The sequence below is a fragment of the Corvus hawaiiensis genome, chromosome 4, assembly GCF_020740725.1.
Source record: "Corvus hawaiiensis isolate bCorHaw1 chromosome 4, bCorHaw1.pri.cur, whole genome shotgun sequence".
In the NCBI taxonomy this organism is placed as follows: domain Eukaryota; kingdom Metazoa; phylum Chordata; class Aves; order Passeriformes; family Corvidae; genus Corvus; species Corvus hawaiiensis.
In genome coordinates, this window is record NC_063216.1 from 19,793,711 (window position 1) to 19,819,912 (window position 26,202).

At 45.4% G+C, this 26,202-nt stretch overlaps 1 protein-coding gene and 1 long non-coding RNA gene across 5 annotated transcripts in view; one reads left to right on the forward strand and one right to left on the reverse strand.

Annotated features, from left to right (window-relative positions):
- Nucleotides 1–646: 646 nt before the first annotated feature.
- On the reverse strand, nt 647–9,056 carry LOC125325604. 4 transcript variants are annotated; one of them, XR_007203431.1, is made up of 3 exons: nt 8,787–9,056; nt 6,190–6,310; nt 647–4,984 (listed from the first exon to the last, which is right to left on the reverse strand). It is a non-coding gene; the product is annotated as an uncharacterized LOC125325604 (long non-coding RNA). The 4 variants fall into 4 exon arrangements; XR_007203432.1 differs by having other exon boundaries at nt 6,190–6,322; XR_007203429.1 differs by lacking the exon at nt 8,787–9,056 and having other exon boundaries at nt 647–3,395; nt 3,578–4,984; nt 6,190–8,769.
- Nucleotides 9,057–9,188: 132 nt separating this feature from the next.
- AKR1D1 (aldo-keto reductase family 1 member D1) overlaps nt 9,189–26,202 on the forward strand; it is a 34,851-nt gene continuing 17,837 nt past the window's right edge. The window contains exons 1-2 of the mRNA XM_048302317.1: nt 9,189–9,472; nt 25,672–25,839. Of these exons, the coding sequence (XP_048158274.1) occupies nt 9,380–9,472; nt 25,672–25,839 (261 nt within the window). The 5' untranslated portion in view covers nt 9,189–9,379. The remainder of the gene's footprint in view (nt 9,473–25,671; nt 25,840–26,202) is intronic.

The following is a 26,202-nucleotide window of genomic DNA, read 5'->3' on the forward strand; positions in this document are numbered from 1 at the left end:
TACAACAGCCCAAGATGTGCCCTGACAGGCTCATATCTAAAGATCAAGGATCCTGGAGTTTTAATCATAGTAACGACTGAAAAGGAATTACCCCTGGTATGAGCAAATGCTAGTGGATGAAGAGATAGGCAGCAGCCCTGAGGAGGACTTCGGAGTACTGGAGGATGAAAGGCTGGACATGACCCAGCAGTGTGTACTTGCAGCCCAGAAACCCAAGCATATCCTGAGCTCCATCAAAAGATTCCTATTTCTCACATGAATGCAAGTACATCGCTGCCTATGAAAGCAAACTGTGACTGCATCTACATCCACCCATCTCCTTTCTACCCTAGACACGGAGCCCTGCAGATCCTTTTCCTGTCAAGGGCTGCTTGCTCCTTGAAATGTAGGCTGAATACTCTCCACAGGAAAAAAGGACGTTTTACACCTTACGATAAGGGGAACGGTATACCTGAAATGGAAGCTTGATTTTTAACAAAATTCAAGAATTCAGATGTGGATTTTCTAATAACCAGTATTACACTCACAAAAGGTCTCATTTCTCAGTTTGGAGACTTGAGGGTTTTAAGAAAGGTTTATCTGAAAGACACATCATCAGATTGGTAGGAGAATCCAAACCCTCCTGTCTAAAATGTCACTTAATGAGGCTTCGATTAAGATTCAAAATACTTCTGTAAATGAAAGAAGATAGGAAAAATTAATTTCTACTTTGGAGCATTTTATTTGTTGTCTGCCCAAAACAGTACTGTGCATAACTAGTTGAATTTCTGTCACAGTATTGGCTCAGCATCAGCAGAGAACATACAGCAATTTACTTCTTAAATGGTTAAAAATTTCAGGATCTAGCACTTCAAAGGCCCTTTGACTACAATGGAAAAAATTTACTTTGTAAAATCTTAGAAAGCTCAAACTGGCAATGTCTCTTTAATTGGCTTTAAAACATTTAATAAAAGTTTTATGACACAATCCTACCCTACAGCCACCATTAATCCCATATGGCTGTGAGAGATACCATGCAGCCTAAGAAAGCTGGAAGAGAACATTTTGTTTTGTTTCCTATCTATTAGTGTTTACTAAACCAATTACAGGAGATTTAACAAATCATCTCAGAAAAAGAAGTTGCTGCAAGCTCCCCTTTCTTGTTATGACAGACAGTCCCATGATTTATTCTGTGTTCTAGCCCCAGCTCTGCCCCAAGAGTTTTCCCAGTCTTATGTAAACAAGGAATTGTTCACTTCTTTCTATTTCCTAATCCCAAACTGGATCACCACCATTTGATTTGCAGAGATGCTACACAATGCCTCGGAGAGAGGAGGTTAACATCATGTTGCCTCATTGTACAAGATGACAGAAGGCATGGAAAACTGGTAGGGTAGAAGGATGGGACTTTCATAAAAGGTAGATATTTGGGCACAAGCTTGAGTAAACCTAACGATGAAGTTCCAAAGGCAAGGTGGTATGGAAGGTGGTATGGAAGTGATAGGCTGGTAGAGCTTGGCAGAATATGATGTTTCACCATACATCAGGAGATTTCTCGATCTGCCAATGTACATATGAACATCAGCAGTTCAGTGGCAATTTGGGAAAAGAAAGGCAGAAGATGAAAAAAAGTTTTTTTTAGTCTGCAAAGCAGACAAAAGAAATGGCCACTGCAAATTGAGAGCCTACTGAGAGGAAAAGCCTGCCCTGTGGTCTGCTTGCAGCATCTTGGAATGAAATGTGGAATGAAGAGTTGAACACAGCTGTAAATCCCGCCAGCCCTGACAAAAATTCTGCTCATAAAGCACAGGCGCTCAAGTGGGGTTCACATCCTTTGGCAGCACCACTCTGCTCCCACCAACACTGTCCTCCTCCTGGGCTGCCAGCTCCAGGACAAGGACTAACCCACGCAAAGATGAGCTTATCTGGCTTTTTAAAGCACTCTGGCACACATGAAAAAGAATGCAGGTAGGCTAAAAAGCATCAATGGGATGTTTTAAAGCCTACTCTTCTAAATTTCTGTTCCTTTGGACACAGAGCATTGCCCACTAGCAAGTGGCACCAGCAAAACCCACAATACCATCTGTTTTTAAAGCATCCACGGGAAATACCTGCAAGAAAAGAAACCAGCAGGAGGTCAGACTTTACCTGTGGGGTTCTCTTTACAAGCTAATAATTTCCTCCTCATGATGTTGGCTCCTGCCCAGGTGAGATGTACCTCAAAGGAAGAGCTTCCCCAGAAGGGCCTTGCAGCTGGAAGTGTTGTGACCAAAGGGGATTGGCCACTTTGGGACTCTCATCTCCAAGCCTGTGTTGCTTTCACCCTTTTGAATAGCAAAAGATATGGAATAGAGACTGCCAGTGCCCACTCCCTGCTATTTTATCTTGCAGCCATTTGACATATGGTGTGCTGTGTAAAAATGATGTGCATTTTTCACACTGTCCCGACTGCAAGGAGATGCTGGTGCAGCCCTGTTGCAATTGGTCACTTGTGTCTGCTTGTTGCTGGAGGCAAGGAAAGAAACAACATGCCAGTGAGGCTCCTAAAGCAGGTAACACGGAAAACAGCTGTTTGTCCAGTGCACAGATGTAAAATGATCATTCATCAGAGCTGAACTAAGAACTCCTGTACAGCCCTGAGATGGGCCCAAGGGAGATGTGTGAGGTTACATATCAAGTAAACGTGGGAGTTGGCAGGAATAGTGGTGGTGCACTGAGGTGAACCCCTGACCAAGTTCTGCATTAAAAGGACACAAGAGAAATCTCACATTTTTGGAGCATGCTAAGATCTAGAGATGAGTCTAACTCTGTCCCAAGAGCCTGATTCAAAGTAAGGGACTCTCAGTGAGTCCCTCCCCCCGAATCAGGAGTTAAAAAACCCACAAACCTCAAACTCTTGAAACATCTTTGTTGCGTGATACAGGCAGTATCCTTCCAGAGTAGCTATCCCTGTTCTGGGTGAAGAAGAGAGGTTACACAGAGGGAGCCACCACCACTGCTCCCTTGGGAGGCAGGAGGGGCTGCGAACACACAATCAGCTCTTCTCGAGCTGCCTCTACTTCCACTGCTTACTCAGCCCTGGATGCAACACAGAGGGTATCTCCCACCAGTATCAGGTGGATGGTGTGCTGGAAATCATCAAGACAGGGCTTACATTTTCAGGATGCCAAAGGAAAGGGCTTTGTATTAGACAGGATCAAATAGCAGGCTAGACTAACAGAGGTGAGATATGAGGACACTTACTCGGGGCCAAAGGTTAATGCCTCCCCACATGACAAGGGTTGGTATCTGAGGAATCCAGAGGCCACCATGCAGCTACTGACCTTTGGCTGGGGATCTGAGAGGCAGCACTCACCAGCTCCCAGGTCGGGCATGTGCCAGAGCAGAGACAGTCAGGAGCAAAAACTGAGACACTGCTGCTAGAAGAAAGTGATGAATCAGTAAACAGAGTGTCAGGGGAGGAAATAAACTGGCTTCTGGCTCAATTTGATGCAAGCCCTGCTAACACCAAACTCGAGCATGAAGACAGCGCCCAAAAGAGAGGAAGCTCATGAGGCAGTGCCTACGTAAATGACACTGGTAAAGACTAGAGGATTACCTTTCCGAAGGATTAGGAGGATTACTTTTCAAACTGAGCATCTCTTTCCCTTTCCCAGCAGTTTCTGATCCTCCAAAGGAGCTCGTCATCCTCCACAGGGATTTTCAGCTCATAAGTAGCACTCCCTGGGTGCTAATGGAGCAACTCAGCTCCTGAACTGGACACCAAAAGGAAAAAGGGCACATTGGGGGTTGTACTTCTAGTGCTGTGCCACAGATGTATAAATAGCCTGGCTAATTTGGCTCTCATGTTGTGAGGTTTTGCTTCCTCTACTCTCTGTGTGGCTACTGCTTCTAGTACAGCATCCACCACAGCCTCACTCAGTGACTACAACCTAAACCAGAGGGGGTTAAACTGCTGAGCAGGCTCTCACTCTTTGTACAGCCACCCGCCCTGGAGGAGCATCCCACAGCACCCAGCACATGGGTTGTGGCAGTGGCATTCCAGGGGATGCCACAGCCCGGGGCTCTGCACCTGTCCCAAGGTGGCATGGGGACAGGGGTGGACCGAGATGGCCACTGAGGCTGGCCTCTGGGGAAGCCCCTGTGCCTCAGTGCAGTGTGAGCACATCTCCACAGCCACGGGAGTGGTGGGAGCATAATCTAGAGCAGCTGCTGGCATTCCTCCTGTACCCCAGGGGCGATCAAAGGCTTGCAGTGGCTTCACTTGTCCAATGCTACTAGAAGCAGTGGAACAGCATCAAGGATACTTAGGAATTTCCCTTTTATCGCAGTTGCAGCCACAGAGCATTTATAGGAAGCAGAAGGGATAAGTGACCCAGCCATCAAGTATTTTCCTAAATCTCTCCACAGGCACAAGTGGTAGGCACATTTTCTCCCTGTCCTCATGCTGTCCTTAGGGATCCAGCAGAAGTGCTGTATCGGTGCTGGAAAAGTCAGGCCAGATGAGGTCTTTGGAGGACAGATACTGCTTTGCAGGACTTACAGTGAAGAGTTTCACTAAAAAGTGTACATATGTCATATTCCCATCACTGCCAAGCTGTAAGTCTTGAAAGTTTGAAAGTAATCTTTCAAAGAAGAACTTACCAAGAACTAATCCTTAGCAGACATAAAAGTTACTGAAATAAAAAGAGAACACATCACTTTAGTGTTTCATTGTTTGCCAAGTAGTTTACACGCACCAGCAGCAGCTAGGGAAAAAAAGGTGCTTGCATAAAAACTACTAAGAATGCCCATTACATCACACTGCCCAACAAAGCCCAGGCTGTTGTCCTGGCAGTGATCAGCCTCATTGTGCAACAAACATCAGCAAAGGGAAAAGATCACAAATGCTTCCATATGAGGAATCCCTTGGTCACTAAGTGAAGAAGTCACGCAGGCAGTGTAAGGTACCGCTCATCTCATCAGGTGTCCTCGAGAAGTACATTGTGATGATTATTGTGATAATCTGTGAAAATAGAATAAAAAGATGCTACAACATCTTTTTTTAAACCAGAGAAGTGTTCTCCAGTTCAGCTTATATCATTTGTGGCAGAAGTAGCAAGAACTAAAAAAGCAGTCTCACTTCACGTATAGGCTCTCTACTAAGAACTACACAGACCTTATTTCTTAGAGTTTAAAAGTGAAGCTAGAAGTTTTCCTTGATATGTGTTAGTTTATTATAGGTAATGGCAAAATAGAAAATAAATATTAGTCTTGACTCATGCTACCAAAATCTCTAAGCTAAATAGTTGAAAATACATAAGCAGATATTCCACATGCAGGATGGACACATGCTATTTTATGTGAGTTATTAAAGGACTAGGCTGAAAATATGCAGACTTTAAGACCGTGTTTTAAGAAATTTTAACTAAAAACACATGCAGAGTATGCATTCTAGCAGATAATTATACAGAGTGGAGCAGACTCATAGACAAAATAGAAACTATAGCAACATGCGCTTTTTATCTAATAAATAAAGTATTATAAAAGTACTTTCAATTTTCCTTTTTTAAAAAAGCTCATTTTTAGGCACTACACGTCACCCACCTCTAGAATCTCACTAATCTAATCTACAATGTGTAAATGCACCCAGATCAAGATGATTCAGGAGAATACTATTTTTAACATATTCTCTTGTCCAAAACAAGTTAAAAAAAACCCAAAAAAAACAACAGGGGGCAATCCATGAATGTCCAAGAAAACATGAAACATAAATGATGACAGGGCCAGTCCTTCTCAATCAATGACTCTTTCTCCTTCCTTCCAAGAACTGGGGAGTCTATATTTAAAAGCCTCACACATTTTCTCCTGTTCCCAGGGTACTCAGCAATTTGAGATAAAATGAGTAAAAGGGTGACCTCTTTACTTTAAAAGATGCCTGATGAGTTTTGCCCAGGTAAGGAGGCCGTTAAGAACTTTCTTTACCTGAGATTTCTGCAAGTTTTTAACAGCAAGAATCCTCAGATGTCTGACCCACTTTTCCTGCAAAAAACTTAGATTTAATTTTTCTTTTTATTTTTTTAATCTACTTTATTTGTGTGGAGATTCAGGGGATGGGGAACAGAACACATATAAGGTACTGCTTTTGAAATCCCTGCTCTTTACTTAGGTCTGAGATGACTAATGCAATTCTAAAACTCTGCACCACCAAGACATGAATCACAAACCTACCTCAGTTGCTTCTGAAGGTGTTTTTGTGGGATTTAAGAGAGAAGGCAAACTTGTGTTGATAGGATGGCAGCACGCATTACTTGCTAGTCAGGCCAGGCTGAAACTTCATTGTTTTTGTTTCCTAGAGAAAGAACTGAGATCACATCTGCATTTTATAAAAGCTCCTGAATTGTTACTGATCAACAACAACCAGCAGCCAATGCTTTGCCTCTAGAAACTTGCATTGTTTTGCAGTCAGGGTTGCTAGATACCGCGTCCTCGTAAAAAGTCTGGTTAAGTCATTTAAGCTCTGAAATTGAGAAATGCGCTTCCCTGAACAGCTAACAGAAATTATTACTAACAAGTATTGCATGTGACAGGCTCCAGGCTCCATTATTCAGCTTCCTTTGTTCTTTAAAGGATACTCATTATCAACCAAAAACCTGCTAGTATTTATTTCTAGCTCCGATGAAATAAGGTTTTTTTGAATTAGTAACTCAGATGTAAAGGGGGAAAAAAATGCATTTCCCTATCTGTTTTCTGGGGTTTAATATAAAATCTGCAAAGGCACTGAAACAGTAGGGTAGGGAGCTAGAGCAGCTATGGGACTTTAAAAGTCTCATGTGTTAAAGGTGTTCAGACTATTTGCTGTCAGTTAAGATGCAGGGTTGGAGGCAAGGACTTGTAAAACCCTCTGCCTTTCTCCAGTTTCTCAGGCAAGCACACTGGCTAGTTTTGTAAGGACCAGTCTAGCAGTGAAGCTGGAAGTGAGGTGACTTTTGCCTGTTACCCTGATGAGTGCTGGGGGCTCATAGCAGGGCAAGAGTGCCTGGGATGGCTGGCTTGCCCCACAGGTGATGGACATCTTTGCCTGCCTGTTCCTAGAAGCACAAGCCCTTCTCCTGCCTGAGCTCTCTGTTCTGTGAGCTATGGCAAGTCCATCAAACCTTCTTTCACAGTTGTCACTGAAGGCTATCACATATCAGGCTCGTGTACTCCTGCCAGAGAGCCTCCTTGCACTTGCTCTTCTCCCCGGGACGGGCACCGCAGACACAGCCGTGCTTTGCTTAGCTCGGGATCACGCGCAGCTCGGGGCACGCGTTGCTCTCTTGCCAGAGCACGTGAGCAAACTGGATGTGCTCCAAGCCCGAAGCAAATGAGCAAACTGTGCCTTAAAACTCCTCACAAGATGCTGGATTGGGAGGAGTTACAGAAAAACAGGTTGTGGAGTGGACTTGGAGCATAGAAGCTAAGGGATAGGAATCAGCTGCTGGGCAGCAGAGCCTCTTCATGGAATGCTAGTATGGGACAGCAAATAAGGAGGTCTCTGAACATCCTCTGCCACATCAGACTCTTCTCTACTCCCCCCATTTCCATCTCTCTCCATGTGTTTGCTCCTCTGTTGAAAATACAATAGAATGATGGCTACAGCTCAGACGTGCAGCTGGCAACGACTTGTCCTCCTACAGGGCGTGCTTAAAGCATGGTTGGCATGGAGAGAGGAGATTGGAGCTTCTCCTGCAGAAAATGGTAATAAGTTACATGGGAACAACAGGGAGGCATGGGGGTGATCCCTGGTTTTCTTCCTCCATGTCACAGGTAAATACCTGCACCTGCAGGTACCCACAGCTTGCAGCAAGAGGACAGGGTCTAGCAGGAAGAGCCTGCTCACAGGAACTACAGCCAGGCTGCAGTTTGCTTCAGCTTCCCCCTTTGAGATGGAACCCAGCCACCCTACAGGGAGCTCTTTGCACTGTGTTGTCCAGGTAAAGCACAGGCTCTCAGAAAACCTCCATCACATACAGTCCACTTTCCAAGGAGCATTTTACACACACCACAGCATCCTACCTTTGTCCTGCAGGACATCCTAACTATCTAGAAATTTTTGGGCTGGGATCAAGTTGGCTTGCATTTAGTCCTGAAGTTCTTGGAATGTTCCTAAAGGTGGAAGTGGCAATTTTTACATCTTCTTAGGAGACCCTTGAAGTAGCTAACCAGTTACACTAAAAGGGTCTCGTGGTAGAGTATTCTCCAAGAAGGTTCCCAGCCCTAGCAGCAACTAACCTTTCCCCAAATGCAAACTAGTGCACACCTGTTGATTTCAAGAACTGCAGAGATAACTTATCACAATGGATCCATTAACCCCTCTTGGAATTGCATAACCTGATGAACTATTACCATGCATAGAAAGCCAAGTAGGGTATTAGAGGAGATAAAATAATCTGCCAGGCAATGACCATTGTTATGGCTGAAGAATAATGTTCCCTGAGGACTTAATTTCGAATTGATCTAGGAAGACATAAAAGACCATGCACTTCCAGATCAAACGGGGAGAACTCAGCATACATACAGGTCACAAAGCAGGTGGCTCAGGACAGGGTACATCTGCACAGAGTGCAGGTACATTTGCAGTGGTGTAAAACCATGGCCCCGAGTGTTTTATGAGGACCAGAAATGGACCGTGTGATGAATTTCATAAAGGACATTTTCTCCTTCTGAGCTATCAGCATTAAGAAATACATACATGTTTTTCCACAGTGGAGCAGAACCAGACAGTGAGGAACTTTAGCCCATTCACTGTAATTTGGGACTCACACTGAGGCAGAGAAACTACTCACCAGTCTGGGATTTCCTTCCTTCCCTCCTTGCCTCTACAGTAGTGGGTTTCAACCACTGGAAAGGAGAGGTGGAAACTATTCTACACCTCTGTGGGGAAATTTCCAAGACCGGACGCCCCAAACCACGGGAAGCCGCGTGCCCTGCTGACGGCAGCTCCGCGTAGGGCAGCAATACCCCAAGCCGCTGAAGGCGCAGGTCGCCCACGGGCCCACCTTGAGGCTTGCACGGAGCAGCCCTTCGCGTGCGCGCAGCCCCCGCCGGAGTCGCCCGCGGGGGTCGCGGCGGGGCCGTCGCTGCGCGGGGCGGTGCGCGGGGAGCCGGTGGCCGCGGGGCCGGGGCGGGGCCGGGGCGGTGCGCGGCGGGGCGCGGTGCAGGGCAGCCGCGGGCACACGTGGCTCGGCCCCCCAAAAAGGCGCTCCGCGGCGGCGGGAGCGGGCAGTTCGTCCTTCGGTCCCCGCAGAGCCGCCCCCGGTCCGCTCCGTCCAGCCGTCGGTGGGTGCCGGTGCCAGGGGCCGCGGTTGGCTGCGAAGCGGCGGCTCCCGCCCCCTGCGGAGTCAGCCCCGGGTCCGGGGCGGCCCTACCTGCCGGCACGATGAACCTCACCGCCGAGAGCCACCGCATTCCGCTGAGTGACGGCAACAGCATCCCGCTCTTGGGGCTGGGCACCTACGCCGACCCCCAGAAAGTAAGTCCGGGGACAGGTGCCGGCTGCACTCGCTGCAGCCCCCCGAGCCGCGGCTACCCCCCTCCTTTCCTCCCGTCCCGGCTACTTCTCTCTTTGCTCCTTTCCCCGTGTGCGAAGTTAAAGACTCAGCTCTACTATGAGCAGCGCGGGCAGTGCGCGGCCCGCAGATGAGGCAAAGGTGGGAAGAAATAAGGAAAAATGCCGCCCAGCTCGCGGTGTGCTGCAGCTGCCACCGTCGCCCACCGCCCCGCGCCGCTGGGCGCACGGGCAGGGGCGCGGGGAATCTGGAGTCGAGACGGTGCCGTGCAATGCCCGGGTCGGGAAGGGATGGGACCCCCAGCGAGCGCCGGCTCCCGGCAAGGAGGCCAGGAGCCCTCGGGCCCCCGGAGCCAGGAGGGACGGTGCCGTCGGGTCCCCTGCCTTGCCCCCTGCGCCGAGCGTAAATAAAATGAGGGATTTCGGACCGTCTTGCGGCTGGCCCCGACACTTTCCAAGTAATGTTCCTGAAACAAAGACCCAAATTCCTGCATCCTGATTCCTGCGGCTCCCACAGCTGACTGCCAGAGGCCAAACCACTCTCAAATATTCTGCATCCTTCGGTTTTGCGCCGGGCAGGCATCCCGTCTGACCGTGCCGGTCGGCTGCACCCGTGGAGGCTGGGGAAGCACACCTGATGCTTCTTCCCTCTGCGCACCTGGGAGCGCAAAGGCAATTCGGTAGCCACTGCCTTTTAAAGCTCTCCTAAACTGCCTGATCTTTCATCAGTTGTCTTTTTTGTTTGTTTGAAGACTTGGGAAAGAGACATAGTGGCCAGAACCCTTCTTGTGTAATAGTTGCGATGCAATGTTGTGTGTATGACTCCACATATCACAGATATTTAAAATTACCTTTTTAAAGAAAACTCTTGATTAAAGCCATTTACCAACCACTAAATGGACTATGGTGCATCAATAACGGTGTTGAATTTTCAATAAACACTACTGCAGGCAATGCATGAGTGATGCAGAAAGGGTGTAAGACATCCCCAGGACTGCAGATCTCACTTAACGATGGGGAGAATCAGTAGGAATTCATTACTTCAGAGCCTGGGCATCGTCCCCCACATCACTAGACTTTCTGGAGATATTTTCAGCTAGTGCATTATTTGAATAATGGTTACTGAAATAAAATTAAGGTTTCTAGCAGGAGTTTTGATATAGCAAAGCAGAATGTTGCATAATTCAGTGTCAAAATAGCTCTGAATGAACTTGAAACATCTTTTTCCAGACGTGTACATCATGCCCCGAACCATCAAGTTGCAACTTTTGCCCTAGTTTTAAGTTAAGAAAAATGCAGCTGCCAGCACAAGAGTTCCTACCTTGCTACACTTCCCGCCTGCAGCCCGGACAAGCCGTGGCCCAATACTGTGGCATCAGGCAAGGCTGAGGAGGGAGCCTAGAGTAGCAAGTAACCTGACGGACCTGAGAGGGGAGCTGGGTGCGATTCCCCTTATGGAGGCAGCTTTTCGGCACTGCTGTTACCCTGATAAGAATTCATTCTCCAGGAATCCAGCTGTCCCAAAATCAACAGAGCAACAGAGCTGCTTCTTCTCCCCCTGATGCTTCCTTTGCCCTCCTGTGGTTCGAGGTGTACAGCGAGCCTTTGCACGGAACGCAATGAGCCAAAATGAGTAATTTTTAGGTAGGGCTCGTTTTCAGCCAAAACAGCCCCAGGTAGTGGCTTTTTGCATGTACGTCCTTTGTTTTCTGCTGACAGAAAGTGGGGGGGACAGGATGATGCAGGCAGGGCAGGCATTGCTACGGCAACTCCAATTTAGAGCAATTGAAGCTGCTGTGTAACTGTACCCTCAGTAGGGATGGGTGCATATATCCAATCACCCTTTCTCCTTCTCCCTGCGTTTGTAGGAGTTTGATTTTCTGAGCTGTCTTTCTACATGATAAACACGTTAGAAAGTTACGGGTGGGAGGAGGAGCTGAGAAGAGGTAGAGAAAATAGCAGTGATAAGGCACTTGCCACAGTCTCATTTTCGCAGAAGACCGGGTGAAACAATGTATGTTTATCTGGTGGAGCTGGGCCGGAGCTTTACGCTAGGATTAGGACAGCTATTTGAGTCGAAGAACTTGTCGCAGAGAGCAGCTGGGGAAACGCAGCGGCAGCAGCGTGCTATGGGATTTGTTGCAGAATTGTGCTGCTGGTCGGTGATGGGGCAGGATGTTTAAATAGGTCACAGCTTAAAATTTGCCCGTTTCAAAAAGGCTGCTTTGCTGATAAGGGGGATGGGGGAGACTTCTATCGGCTCCTCGCCGTGGCAGCGGAGTGCTGCTTGGCTGGGACAAGCTGCTTTGCCGAGTGCTGACTTGTGCCTGGTGCAACTTCCACTGAGATGCCTGGCGAAGTGTCTGCCCTGTTCCTCCTGCCTCAACAGCTGAAAGGCTTTGTGGCAACCCAGGACCGTTTCAAGGTTTATCCTAAGGAGTGAGGCTATAAACTAGCGCTGACACGTTTCCCTTAAAATGCTTAGCTGTAGCCTTTTGTGGCTGAATTGCTTAAGAAGCAGCATCTAAGCCACCCATTCTCCAGCGGTGGGGGCAGGCAGCTGGTGGTAGCGACGGCTCAAGCCAGCCCCAGCACTCTATTTCTGCTCATGAGTCAGATCCCTGCAACTTCTAGTCATTTCGTGCTTTGATACAAAATACAGAGCCATTCATTTGTCAGATTATTCATCTTGCTCTTGCAGGCAGGTTTTTGATTTTATGTTAGCTTGTTGCTTTGATTTTTTTTTTCCACCAGGGTTATTCACCCTGGCACCTCCATGTCAGAGCAGCTTGTCCAAAACAAATCTGTTTTCTCAGTGTTGTGCTGTAGCCCAGTAGCTCGTAATGAGCCTGGAGTGTTCTTCCTGAAGTGCAGGAATGTGCTCGCTGGTTAAGCAAACCAGGCAGATCTAGTTAGGCGCGGAGCGGGAAAATCGGCTTCTCTGGCAGTCGGTTACAAGAAAACAAAGGCAGGAGGCCAGCTTTCACGTTTCAGGCTTTGTCTGCATAAACTGAACAGCAGTGCCTTCAAATCTGAAATGTGTCACCAGCTTGCCTTGCTCATCTTAAATTACTTAATTTTTCTCCCAAAGACGACTTTGGGAGATAAGTCATGCTTTTCTGGTTGTGAAACACTCAACAAAAGATACATCTATATCAACAAAAGATACGAAGTCAGTCCCCTGCACGAGTTTACTGATTCAATGTAGTACATCGCTCAACAGGAGCAGAGCTGGACCACTGTGGAAAAGGTCTGTTTGATAATCAGACTCATTTTCATTGAATGCTCTTTCCCCCTGGATGTGAGAGAGCTTTTCTTCTGACGGGGTAGAGGCTGGGATGACAATTCAGCTAATTCTTTGAGGCTGAAAAGTGCAATGGTGGGGGTTTCTTTTTGCTTTACTCTCCTACCACAGCAAGAAAGTACAATGAATCCATTGGCTATCAGTTCATCTGCTAATAGGAAGAAAGGAATCTTCACTGGGTCATAGAATTGAATTTGTCATAAATTCAGGTTATTTATCATGAGAAGCATATAAAAAGTTTTTTACAGGTTTAATTGGTGTTTCCTATCCTTATTATTAAATAAAGGAAGGCAATAATTGTATAACTATTAAGCTAAATTTTCTTTTGCAGGCAGATCTCAGTGTGTTGAAGTTGGTTTTTCATTCTCCTTCACGCAAGGAAGGAAATGCATGATTTGTATTAGATTCTTGCCTACACGAAAAATTAGGCTGTTTATCCTAGCAAGGATGGACTCGAGTGAAAAAGTGGATATCTCAGGCACTGACTCCTTCCCCTATTCTCTCTTCACTTCCCAAATATTCCTTCTCCTCATGGGTTTGGGTGGGAACCACAGTGGGAACTGTGAATCAGGACTACCAGAGCACTCCAGACAGCTTTAAAATTTGATGCCAATTCTACCTCTGTTTGGCTCTGTGCATCCTTCTGGCAAAGTCCTGTGAGTGCAGGAGCAGCTCTGCCAAGGCTCCAGCAGATGCACCGTGTCCAGCTCCCCCTCCCTGAGGGCCCCCAAGCTGTTGACCCAATTCTCCAGGGTATTAAGTAGATGGGGGGGAGGAGGGAGAGGGCAGCCCCACAGGGGAGGGTGGTAGAGGAGGACAGGCCCCTTGATGAGCCCCTGGCATTGCCCTGTGCTATGGTAGAACCAGGTAAGTCTATGCCAGGCTCCCACCACTTCCCAGCACTGATTCTTAGCTCCCAGCACAGCCTATTGAGTGGCACTGGTACCCATCTGGAAGCAGATGAAGTGTGGGGATGAGCAGTCTTAGAGGGGAAAGGTGCTAAAAACACTCCTAAATCCTGGAAACCCTATGCCTCATTAAAGCTGCACTTATGCCTGCTTCACTTTATAACTCATCCCTGTCAACACAGCTAAGATCATCAGTCCAGTGTCTCCACATAAATACTCGCTGTTTCCCTGGAAGGTCAAGGGGCCTTGGCCACAGCTCCTCTCCTGCCTTCCTGTTTTGACTGAGGGAGGACAGGGCTTGGAGGGAAGGTTGTAGCAACCGCACTGTACAGAGGCGCTGCTTCTGAAACATAAGACTGGGCAAAGCGCTCAAGAATAGCACTGGGTGAGGGCTGTTGGCAAGTTACGACTTAGCTAAAAATGAGGTTCTGAGGTAGCCAAATCCATTCATAAATTGGAAGCAGTTTTGTGGAATAGTTTCAGGCAAAACAAATGGCAAAGCATTTCATTTTGGGCACTGGCAGTACAAGCTGAGGAATCAAAGAATTATTAAAGCACTTGGAGGTAGAAGTTGCCTTTCCCTGAATAGCCCGCTGGTAAGGGAATCCACATGGGCGGTGGGAAACCAGATTCAGTCCTCCTCTCAGCCTCTGGGGATTAAACTCATATCAGACAGCTCAGGGAAATAACGTGATCGTGGGGTATGTGATAGTTAGAGAGAGACAAGAAGAAACATGCACAGGCTGGAGCAGGAGAAGCACCCTCCCCATGGGAAAGCGCACTGCCCACCAGCCCCACAGTGTTGGATGCTGAAGAACTTGGTATGGCATCCAGCCAGGAGGAAGAGAGACCCATTTCCCCAAATCTTTAACTACCACAAAGTAACCCTTGTGAATGCCCAGACAGTCTGGGTTTTGTTTAAGAAGAAATTGCTGGTTTGAATCAGAGAGAGGAAAAGTTCATCCAGGGCTCCCAGATCTAGTCTGAGTGACCAAGTTAAAAAAATCTGGTTTGGATAAGTAAAAACACTGTTTTGGCACCCTGAATTACTTTTTACACCCAAGCTAGAAGCTGAACAGAGTAACTTTTCGTTGTACAGGTCTAACAGCCTCTAATGCTCTCATAGGATCATTTATGCCAAAAAGTTCCTTGCACAAGGATGTGCATGCAGAAATTTTTTCAATCACTCTTAACGGTGCTGGCTGCACCCCTGCTGCAGGCTGCCTGCCTTTGGAGCTGCCATAGGCTGCTGTTAAGTCAAAAGAGATAATAAATGATTTGTCCCCGTGACAGGATCTGGATCTCTGAGCTGCAGTAAGGGAGGAATTACACACAACTTAATTCCCCCTGTTTTCCTCCTGGCCACCACTGGCTTCTGAAGTACAATTGGCTAAAGACAGCAATGATTTCAGGTAACTTGTAAAGAAAGTCACCTGGCCTGACCCAAAGCTGCAAAATGAATCATGTATTGAGACTCCCAGAGAGAAGTGACACACCTGAGATCTCTGCAGACAGTTGAGCTTAAAGGCTTCCACTTCTTGATCTCTTGCCTATAAATTTCTCCTACTCTGACTCTGACAACTGTCTTCCTCCTGAGGTAAACTTGACTTCTGGACTTTTTCTTGAAAGAGATGAGAGAGGCAGTGACAAGAGCAGGAACTGTTCTAACATCCAAGTGTTCTTACAGCTTTATCTTATTTCCCATGACATGCTATTAAAATAAACATGCAAAGAAAATACCTCCGTCCTTCTCATGTAAGTGATTACACATGAATATGTGTTTGAACTCAGCAAATACTGAGTGTGAAGTTAGCTCTCTAATGAAGTGATCTTTACGAAGCTACATGAAATTACCAGATGTAATGCCAGGGAAATATTTTTTTCAGAGGTAAAATATTGGGAACCCAATTTGAACAGAGCTGAGGGAGTCAGCTGGGATATTTGGTTACAATTATCTTATTTAGGCCCTGAACCTAAGAGGCAAATAAAATTCCTGAAAAAAAAATTTTTTTTTGAAGTTATTGGGCTGTATCTCCTAACTAGCATTTCCATAAGACATTGTGTCCCTTCACAGACCCTTTTGGTAACCACCACTGGCTTTCTCAAGCTGCTTTCTTTTCAAGCAGCAGTACTACCTCATGCAGTATTAGTCCTTCTTGTCTTCAGGGAGCGCTTTGGAGCAGTGGAGCCACACACAGCAACGTGGTCTCCCGGGGTTGGCATTTCTGAGATGTTTCAGAGGGTAGCCTCATGTTACCTCGGTCTCTGAGGATATCCTAAAGCCATACACCCAAGTGGAGATTTGTATACTTGAGTCAGGGGTGAAGGGAAGCAGCCCAGAAAGACAACTGTGCGTGATCTGCTGTGTGTCCTGGAGGGCTTGTTGCCTGCCTGTTAGTAAACTCTTAGCCTGGCCTTCACACTGAACAATATTTATCCTGAAACCAAATATCTGGAGCCAGAGCGCTCATGGAGTCATGACTCAGTTAGTTTAGTGCTTGAAGGACTAAACTGTACTGCATCAATTTTGCTTGCACAGACTGCAGATGGCATGCCTTTCCTTCAGTGGCTGGTATCCTGGTGTTGAGTGATGCCCCCACCGATTATTGCTCAGATTTTATTCCTTACTCCTCAGCTAAGTCAGTTACTGGCAAGACCCAGTTGCCAAGAGCAGATCAAGGCAGGATTTCTTGGTATTTGGTGCCCAGATGCCTTGAGGAGGTGCAGCAGCGGGCATCAGCTTTTAGCAGGTAACAGACCAACTTGGCTCTTAGGCAGAAGCTTGTGTGAGGATTCAAGAAACTGCAGTGATTGGGCTCTAGTATTGCCTTAAATCATCCATGCTGTTTGCTACAGAGATGGCAAATATGCCAGGGAATAAGTGGTTTCACACATGAAAGAGTGCTTTCACAGATCAAACTCCTTACAACAAAGAGGTGAGGGCACACACTAGAAGGTTAAGCTAAATCAAAAGGATCTCAGAACAAGTTCTGATTTCATCGATGACTTTTGCTAAAGTCTTACTGTTTCGTGACACATTTTAGAATTCCCTTTCTTACATGCTCAAGTGGCAGGTTTACTACCTCTGATTTATCTTGTGTTCTCCTTTTTTCCTCAACCGTACAACTTCTCTGTTCTGCCACTGGAGCAGTCTTCCTCCATGTTGTTGTCTTCAACACTTCCTTCATGTTTAGCCTTGACCTCTCCTCCTCTGCCTGCAACCACCTCTTGATGCCTCAGTTACTGCTAGCTCCCTGTGATCTTGTGTTATACAATGGAACATTTTTGGCTTGCAAAAATGCAAGATTGCGTCTTTATCTCACTAAGAAAGGAAACCTAAGTCATACAATTAGAAAAATCAGGTAATTAGAAAAGGCAGATGCTTTTTTTCCTGAAATTTGGCAGACTCAGAAACTCCTAGCTTTTGTGTAAGAACTGTACCTTACCTATTAATGTCAGATTTTAAATTTGGATTTGATAAAATGACTTACCACACAAGTCAATCTGGAGGAAAGATTCTTGCATGCAACTTTCTTGGAGACACAAACTTTGTTCCTGATACTTTGATTTGCACAAAGTCCCTGGTTCTACAACATTGTTGAAGTTGCAAAATGCTCTTTTTCCTCCATGTATCTTCTCTGATGCAGTCTCTGGTTCTTCATTTCCATGAAACCTGAAGCTTAATAGAAAATAAATTGATAGTATTACTAATCTCTACTTTGTGGTAATGGCTTCCGTTTCCGGTTGTGAACACAATTAATGTCTAATCGTGTGTAGCAGATTAAAAGCTGCAGTTACTGAAGTGGTCAACTTATAAAATTCCTAATGAGGAAGAGCCCAGCCTTGTAGATGTGTGTGAATGAAGGACTAACTTTCTAGCTACAAAAAGGGAGGACTTTGAGCAAAATGGGCACAGAATCGCTGGTCCTGGAAAATGGTGAATTTTTTAGTTTGCTCTGAGGAGCATATTGTTCTCAGAATGACTTTTTCGCCTCCCCCCAGCCACCCAAGCATGCCTTAAAAAAAAACCCTTCTTCTTAAAACGATAGTACCTCTAACCTATGCTGACATCTCAGCTGCTACATGAAATCATTTTCAGTCTGCTCCAGGACCAAGAGGCATATCCCCCTGCAGAGCCGAGGACTTGCACTAATGAATCCGTTGACAGCCAGATAATTGCCTGGCCTTGTGCAGTGATGCCTGCCTAATCCAAGCAGAGGGGCTGGCTCTTGCAGCCACCCTGGCACTGTGTCATTTGGCTCCCAAACGTGGCACCAACACGTGCAGACTTGGACTCGGCAAGAGCACTCCAGAGGAGAATGCTCCCAGAACAAGGGGGCCTTTAGGAAGTGACAACTTCATCTGGGAGTCAGGACAACTTTTGGATGGTGGATATCAGGTGCCACCATGACCCACTAAACTACATGTCTGTCTATGACAGGGGGTAGAATCCTGTTTAATCAGTCCAGATCCAAAACTAATAGAGAGTTAATCCAGATAAGCTTTTAGGACAGTAGCACTACTCAAAACCGGTCACGAGGATTCTTATTTGAAAGGTAACCAAACAAGGAACAGACCTTTTCCATTCCATAGCTGCGTGCTGCAGTGACAAACACTAGCTGTTTCAATATACCCCTCTTCCAAAAACTACAAAGTTGGCTGTTACCAGTGCAATAATACTAAGCCAAATATTGACACCCAAAAAATAGTACTTTTATTCTTCTCTTTCCCTATGGCTTTCTAAATATTCTGGGTTTTTTTAAAGCCTGCTCAAGAGCCACAGGGAAAGTCATTCTTTCTAAATAAAAGTTAAGAAGATTGTTTCACAGAAGATGAGACAGGGAATCACTGGCATTGTTGTAGAGGGGAAAAACTGAACCCCTACGAGTGAGTAATCGGGATTACCACAACTGAAAGATACGCTTTTTGGCAAGAACATTTACAGCCCAGTTTTCCAGGCAAAGGTCCATTTTTAAAATGTCCCTGACCGACTCCATACGTTAAATATGGCTGTGCACTCCCATGTGTCCCTGATTCCCCGCAGTTCTCCAAAAAACAGTGTAAGCATGTTCTTGCAGCTCATGTGGGAAGCTAACATCTGGATTGTCTCTTTGGTTGACCTAGGAGGCCAGATTTGTCAAAACTTGAAAGCACTGTGCAGAAAATGCCTCTCTAGGCTTCAAAGCCAACTCTTGTTGGTTCAGCTAACTAGGTGGTGGAATTCCCCAAGTCTTACATTTGCCTTTGCAAACACTTCTTCGAACTGGCGCCAGAAACCTCTCCCCTTTAACTTTAGGGAATGAAGCAGAAGAGCTACTGGCAACCTTTTATTCTCTTTTATTGCACCAGCTGGTGCTTTATCTTCCACTTTTACCTCACACATCCCCACGATTGCAGTGCTTGTCTGAAGGGTATTTTGATAGCACCCACCCTCCCAGATAGATCCATGCTTTCCAGGGCCAGCCAGAGGGCTACTGTGTCCTCCAGCTCTTCAGGAAAGTTTCCCAGTCCACCCCACTAGCCTTGTGAGCATGGGGTCCCAGGTGTGCCTATCATGTGCTTGGTTGCTTTAATCCTCTAGCTGCCAGCAGAAAGGTATGGCAGCTCTTTAGCTTCACCTTGCATTAACTGACTTTGTGTCCAGTGAAAAGTTGCAGAGTTCCTAAAACTGAGGATTCTGCAGTTAGGTGTTAAAAATAACTCCAGCACCCTCTGCCAGCAACAATAATAAGGCTTTCCTGAAGACAGCTTTGGCTAAATCCTAGAATAACAATGTCACAGGAATTCTAGAAATGCTAAATCTGTAGTTATGCAGTCCTAATTTCTGTTGTACAGACAAACCCCTGCTTCAGGCCACCGATAGAGCATCAGGTTAGAGGGGAAAGGCACCCCCTTTTTACCCTCATTCATGGTGGGACACAAGGCCACAAGTGTCACCATTCCCCCATCTTCTCTGCACATATTTGCTGTCCTCCACCTTCCAAGGCAAGATGCTGGAAGACATAAAGCAAAGTTCTGGGCCAGCACAGCAGCCTGTGGCTCTTAGCTGTGTTCTCTGCCTCCATTCCCAGCTCTACCTGCTTTTGCAGAGAACCCTTTGCTGGGTTTTGCTTCCTGGATGGTGGCTGCCAATGCTTCCGGGGAATGAAAGCCAGATTTTCCTGTGTACAAGAGAGAGGGATGTGCTGGCGGTTGCATTTTCCAAGAAAGAGGTGTACAGTACAGCTTCTCTTTTACAAGATTAAACAATTCTAAGAATGTACCCTTGTGTGGCTCATATCCTCCAGCTTTGTAAACTCAGCCTGTGCTTTCCTGCAGGGCCTTCAGTACACATGCTTTCTATGCTCTGTTCCTAACATCTTAAGCCAATCCTTTTTGCCAGCTTGTCCAGAAAACAGGCAAATAGAAATAAGCAATTGGGCTTCTAGAAACTTGCATAAGAATCTGTGTGTGAGTGCTGAGCTCTGGTGAAGGAGGCTCTGAGCCCAGGAATGTACCTACTTTCTCCTTCCTGTATTTAGCTGACTAAGATTCCTAAACAGCGGCTCCACATCCTAAATTATAGGTTTGGACTGGAGCACTTGGCCCACGGCTTGGATGTCTTGTGTAATTCTGCTGCAGCTAAACTCAGATTTTTCCAGAAGATGGCCCTGTGTCTCCTAACACCTCAAGCTTTTCCCCCCTAGATCATTATTCTCAGCTGAGAGACCGGAAAGCATTGCACTAAACAGGTGAGATGCTCAGGACTAAGGTAAAGGGTTTCTTCCCTGAAGGGCTGCTTCCTCTGCTCTCATGTGCTACTGACACTCGTGCATGCAACTCTGTAAAGCTGCTCCTGTAAAAGAGGGCAGAGCAGAATCTGAGAGCCTGAGCCCGTTTTCCTTTACTGTATGCACTTATAAAGAATAAATGACAATACTGATGTTAAGACATAAAAGCAGTGACTACAGTAGCAATTCACATGGTTTTACAAGATTATAATCTACTGCCAATGTGTCCTGTTAGCTGTGTCTTTGGAGATAACCCTCTTAATCAGCTGGAAAGCCAATGGAAATTGCTGACCAGAAAAAGATGCTTTAGAAAAAACAAAAGAATTGAAGGGCAGCTGAACTGTGACACTAAATAACAGTAATAAGTCAGACAAGCACTAACACTGCTGAGCAAATACTATTCTACTTGAGTGGGAAGAGAAAAAGTCATGGGTATGCCTGCATAAAAACATTCTCCTGTGGTTTGGTCATGTGCACTCACGAACAAAACTGAAGCTGAACCATTTGCTGTGGTAGGGAGAATAGTTTTTGACAAAATGGGATGTGATGGAAGGTGTCTGGAACAAACATTAAAAATTAGGAAAGTTTATGGTCTCAGAGGAAAAAGAGAGCAGACCCTTTCAGACAGACAGAACTGATGAAGCACATTGCTTTTTCAGACTCACAGAAAGTGGTAACTGGCCATTTGGCTACTTCATCTGTGGAGAAGGGGCCAAATTGCTGCTTCCTCTCTTTCAGTGAAGGTGCATGTATGAGTCTGCTTCCCCAGCCCTTCTGTTGGATTTATTTATCATGGAGCCTGAAGGAAACAGATACCAGTTAAATCTGTCATGCATGGTGGTAAATCAGCCGGTTTACAAGCTACTGATTGATAGAGGGAATAATTGTGTCTCTTGTTTCCTTAAACTTCATGATCTTAAAAATAACACAGATGCTATTGAAGAAATTTATTAGTGATTGAGCAAGTCCTCCTCGTCAACCAAGCAGTTATTCTTTTATCATAAAACATGCAATAAATTTAATACGGTTCTTTGGCACAAATTAGTGACTATCTGCAAAAGCACTGAAGATAAATATCCGACTTACAGTGCACAAGTGGTTATAAAACTCCAGTTCTGAAACAAGTCCTTGATCAAAGTAGCATAGTTGCAAGGCACGCTGATTAGAAACTGAAACATTAATTATGGCTAAGGATCAAGAACACCTTTTATCTACACTTAAATAAAAAGTAATAAAGAAGCAGAAATTTGTCTTAGGGCCAAAGCTAGAAAGTCCTGAATTACTACTAACAAAGCACAAAGGTTTATAACACAGAGACATTTCAGTACCTCATCTGGTATTTGTACTGCTCTAAAAGTGAGCCCTGTTCATTCAGGAATAGTGCAAGAATAAAACCCTGTCTGGAGTGAGTAGACAGCATAGGCAACTGCATTTTAGGTAATGTACTAAGGGAGTACAACCTGCAGGAAGGAGGGGAAAGAGGTCTAGGGTTCTGAGTAGAATAAGTGTGCCCATGGCCAAACAGCCCGGGAGATGCTGTTCCATCAGCTGCTGTGATAAATGGTGCTGACACTGATACAACATAGACACATTGCAAATTTTTATCTGCACTTAAATAAAAGTTGGTTTTCAGTTGGTAACCTTTGATCTGGTCACTACTGAAGACCAATTCCATGAAAGACAGAAGAGATTTAAACACCTCAGACTGAGCAGCGAAGCAGAGAGGAAAGATCCAGGTCTGTGCCTTCTCTGATGGAAAGATGGATGAGCAGTGGTGGTTTGAGTCATCCAACTTTAGTATGGTGTGTCAGGAAACAATGGAATAAGATACAACACCTAAAGCAACACTTCTAAAAAGTGGCAATACCACAACATGACTAGTCTGTGCAACTCATCAGCACAATTTACCACAGCCCATTACTGCAGAATTTGGAAGGATTAAATATGTGAAATGCCAGAAATGATAGTTTCTCCATTAGAATGAAAATAAACATATGGTATAAAGTTTTCAGACTCACAGATGTCTCAGACCTTCAGCTGGGACAGTTCAATAGAGGCAATATTTTCCAAAAACCGTTCCCTAGATTGCTTTGCATTTTTATATGAAGCACCTTAGGCCAGAGTCTGTAAGAACTAATATACCACATCAGATGAAATGGACTAGTGCAATAAAAACATATACATGTAATGTAAACCCACCTCCAGCCATTGCTAATCAAGACCTGATCCAAAAAAAGCCACTCCAAGCCCCTAAAGAATAAGGTTATTCCTTGAGATGGAGGGGTCTTTCACAAGATTATTTGTACAGACGTAAGTCCCATGTAAAAGATTAAGAAATAGACAGAAGTTCAGCTCTAACACAAGTCAACTGATTCAGCCAAAAGCAGATGCAGTAACAGCAAGCATTTCCCTCTATTCTACCCTCCTTCCATGTCTGAAACTGTGCTGTTGCCTTACATGTGAGACTCTACCTTTCCTCACCTATTCCTTCTGCTTTTCTTACTGACTAAACTGGCCCTGGTGACCGAGAAAGGATGCAACTCAATAATCAACATTTCCTTGATTGTTAGAGTTTAGTTTACAGCTTCAGGAAACAAAAGGGAGCTGTGTTCATGCAATCTCTCAAGAGTGCAAAGAGGGGAAATTCTAGTACCAGACTCACATCCCATTTTCAGTCTCTCCAAAAAACGGAAAAAGTAAAAAAAAAAATTTTTTTTTTCAAAAGCTGTATCATGGTAATGCATCACTGTCCTCTAAATGTTCTGCTTTCATATGCTCGAACGGTAAAAGTCAAACAGGCTGAAGAAATCTAGAAAGATACACTGTTTGCAGAATCATGTTTCAGAGAGAAAAAACACGCATAGCACTTTTGGAAATACACTTGCCTTTCAGATAACTAATAATCACTTAGGCTTGAACTCCCCAGACCTTTAAGGTGAGCCCTGTTGCTCTGTGTCACTCAGCCTGAGCTTTGCAACTGTGGCTCCAACCTCGTGCTGGGGCAGAGGTCTGAGGTTACTGTCACCAGTCACTGCAGGCTTGTAATACTCGTGTCAGAGCTTTCTTCCTGATGCCTCTCTCAAATCTCTCCTGCAGGTTCAGGCAGGGACAAAGCAGAGAACATGTTGGAGGTTGTCACTGCTCCATGCCTCGCACTTCTGTAACGCTGCCCGGCATGCCCCAAGTGAAAAGTAGCCATTGAGTGTGCCTGAAAAGCTGGTAGCTGCTGTGGTCTTCATTACATCTGACTAACAACCAGGAAAGGGCCCTGCCAGGGGCCAAGTGTGCTTTTGGGAGGCTCCCACAATAAAAGCAGCAAAGCACTGAAACAAGTGTTTCGTTGTCTCCCTCAATTAAGCACACAGTATTGCATCATCACTGTAAATACTCTAGAGTTCCAAACTGTGCCGTTTTGCTTCTCAGCCCTCATTCAGCTCTGTAATAAATCAGGGCACGTGTGAGCGGCTTTGCATTTTAAGTAACCTTTAGGCACTGCATGCTGGAGCAGAAAGCTCCCCCCAAGCCCAAACAGAAGTTGGTCCATTTGTGTCCCAGAGAGTCAGCCAGGATGGAGCACTGAGCAAGCAGGCTGGAATATGGGCCCATTATCCCAGAATGATCTGTCACCAGCCTACAGTTCTGGGACTGAAAGACAAGGGGTGAAGACAACCCCAGGCATCTTTAGCAGTCCTTCAAAGTCTTTTCTTTCATTGAACATGGAAGGGAAGAGCAATGTTCTTAATCACTGAAGCATCCTATAGCAGCTATGAGTTTCACACTTTCTAGTTCAGCAGGTGGTGGAAGAGCAGCTGTTTCTTTCATGACAAACTCATGGATGGCCAAGCCAGTGGCATCTGTAAAAGGACAGCTAGGAGGGAGAGGAGCAAGAGCTATTGCTATGGTGAAAAATGGTCCTTCCCAACAACACTACTGCCAGTCCTGCTTCTTGTCTTCCCTTGGCATTGGCAAAACCAACAAATTTGACATCCTCCCTTCATACTGTCTCACTTCCCGATGTCTCCAGCATGTGTTTTCTTCATAGGAGAAGCAGTGTGGTCTTGGCCCTGCACTTGCAGATAGCAAAATCCAACTCTTGCCACTTGTTGTTGACAGACAGCAGCACAGCAGAGCAGTTTGACTTACCCTACTTCTGTTTTTCTTAAAGTGAATCAGATGTCCCTGTTACAGCAGAGCAGTGTCCATGAAAAGGATGGGAGAATAGTGCTGCTGCACACCCTTGGCCACCACCACCTAGAACTGCTCTCTCATTATAAAAAGTGTAGGAGCCATAAGATGTTTTCAGTACAATTCCAGTGACCAGAAAAAATAATTTCAGTAACCAGTTCTATGCTTTTTTGCTTGGTTTGGAACTACATGTAATTTTGCTTGCCACATTGGCTAATGGAAAATATGGAAAATACGACAGTTCTGAAAAAACAAGCTTACTCTGAATTCTGGCAACGATAGGCAAACATAAATGCAGCACACAGTACAAAAATGTCACTTGGACTTATTAGGAGGTTTCTTGGGCTCATCTTAAACTGAGGCAGTAAAATGTATATAAATATATACTAAAGCAACTACTGGTTCTTAACCACACAGTAAAGCAGCTGTCCAAAACTGGGAAGACCAGTAGATAGTCCTGACTGTCAGATTGTGATACCATCAATGGTAAGTTGATTTCAGGAGAAAGAAGTCAAATCCAAACTCCTGCACTGCTTAAAGGTCAAAGATATTCAAACTGCCTCTGATCAGCAGGTGGTTGACCAGCTTTGCTCAACCAAAAAGTTATCTTCCACTTGAGTAGGGGATTTTATCAAATGGCTGTTGTAGGAAAGCCTTTACTCTCTAGATAAGAAATACTGAAATTATTTTCATATCAAATGCATTCACTTCTACTTCCTGAGGACGCTAGAACTGTCTCTTTCACAGACACAGTGAGACAATTTTTTGCTTTCCTGTCCTTTCCCAGTCTAATTCCACATGCTCAAGAGTTTTGACGAAAAGTGCACAGCACTTTTTTATTTAGAAGTTGGAACACAGTTATCTGGGGAGATAAGGGATGGTCACTCAGGATGAATTGCAGCACAAATCTTGCACATATCTCAGGGGCTCTCTAGCACTGAAGATGAGGTAAGCAGCAGGCTGAAATGATTTTCATTCTTTTCCTTCTCCCATCAGACTCCCAAAGGTTCCTGTCTGGAGGCAGTGAAGATTGCCATTGATGCTGGTTACCGCCACATTGATGGTGCCTTTGTCTACTTCAATGAGCATGAAGTGGGACAAGCCATCCGGGAGAAGATTGCTGAGGGGAAGATCAAGCGAGAAGACATATTTTACTGTGGCAAGGTGAGAACCTGCACTCAGATTATTTACATTAAATCCAGGATTTCTGTGAATGGTCTTTCTTAAGAATGCTGGCGGTCAACATCTGGCATGCTTCCTTCCAGATCCAACATCCTTTATTTTTCTTTCCTAGCATTACCAGAATGCTGCAGATCTTTATGAACACTAGGTTTGCTGTGAGGCACAGGAATCACTGTTGTTCTCTGAATCTCTGAGAGCAGTGGGAACCATGCAACATCCATTCTGCTTAGTATTGTAGGTACCTGCAAGTTAAAACCATGGCTACACTCAGCCTAAAGTGCTGCCTAACCTTTTACTGTGCCACACATTGTGTTGACACACACAGAGCCCCATCTGGACAATGAC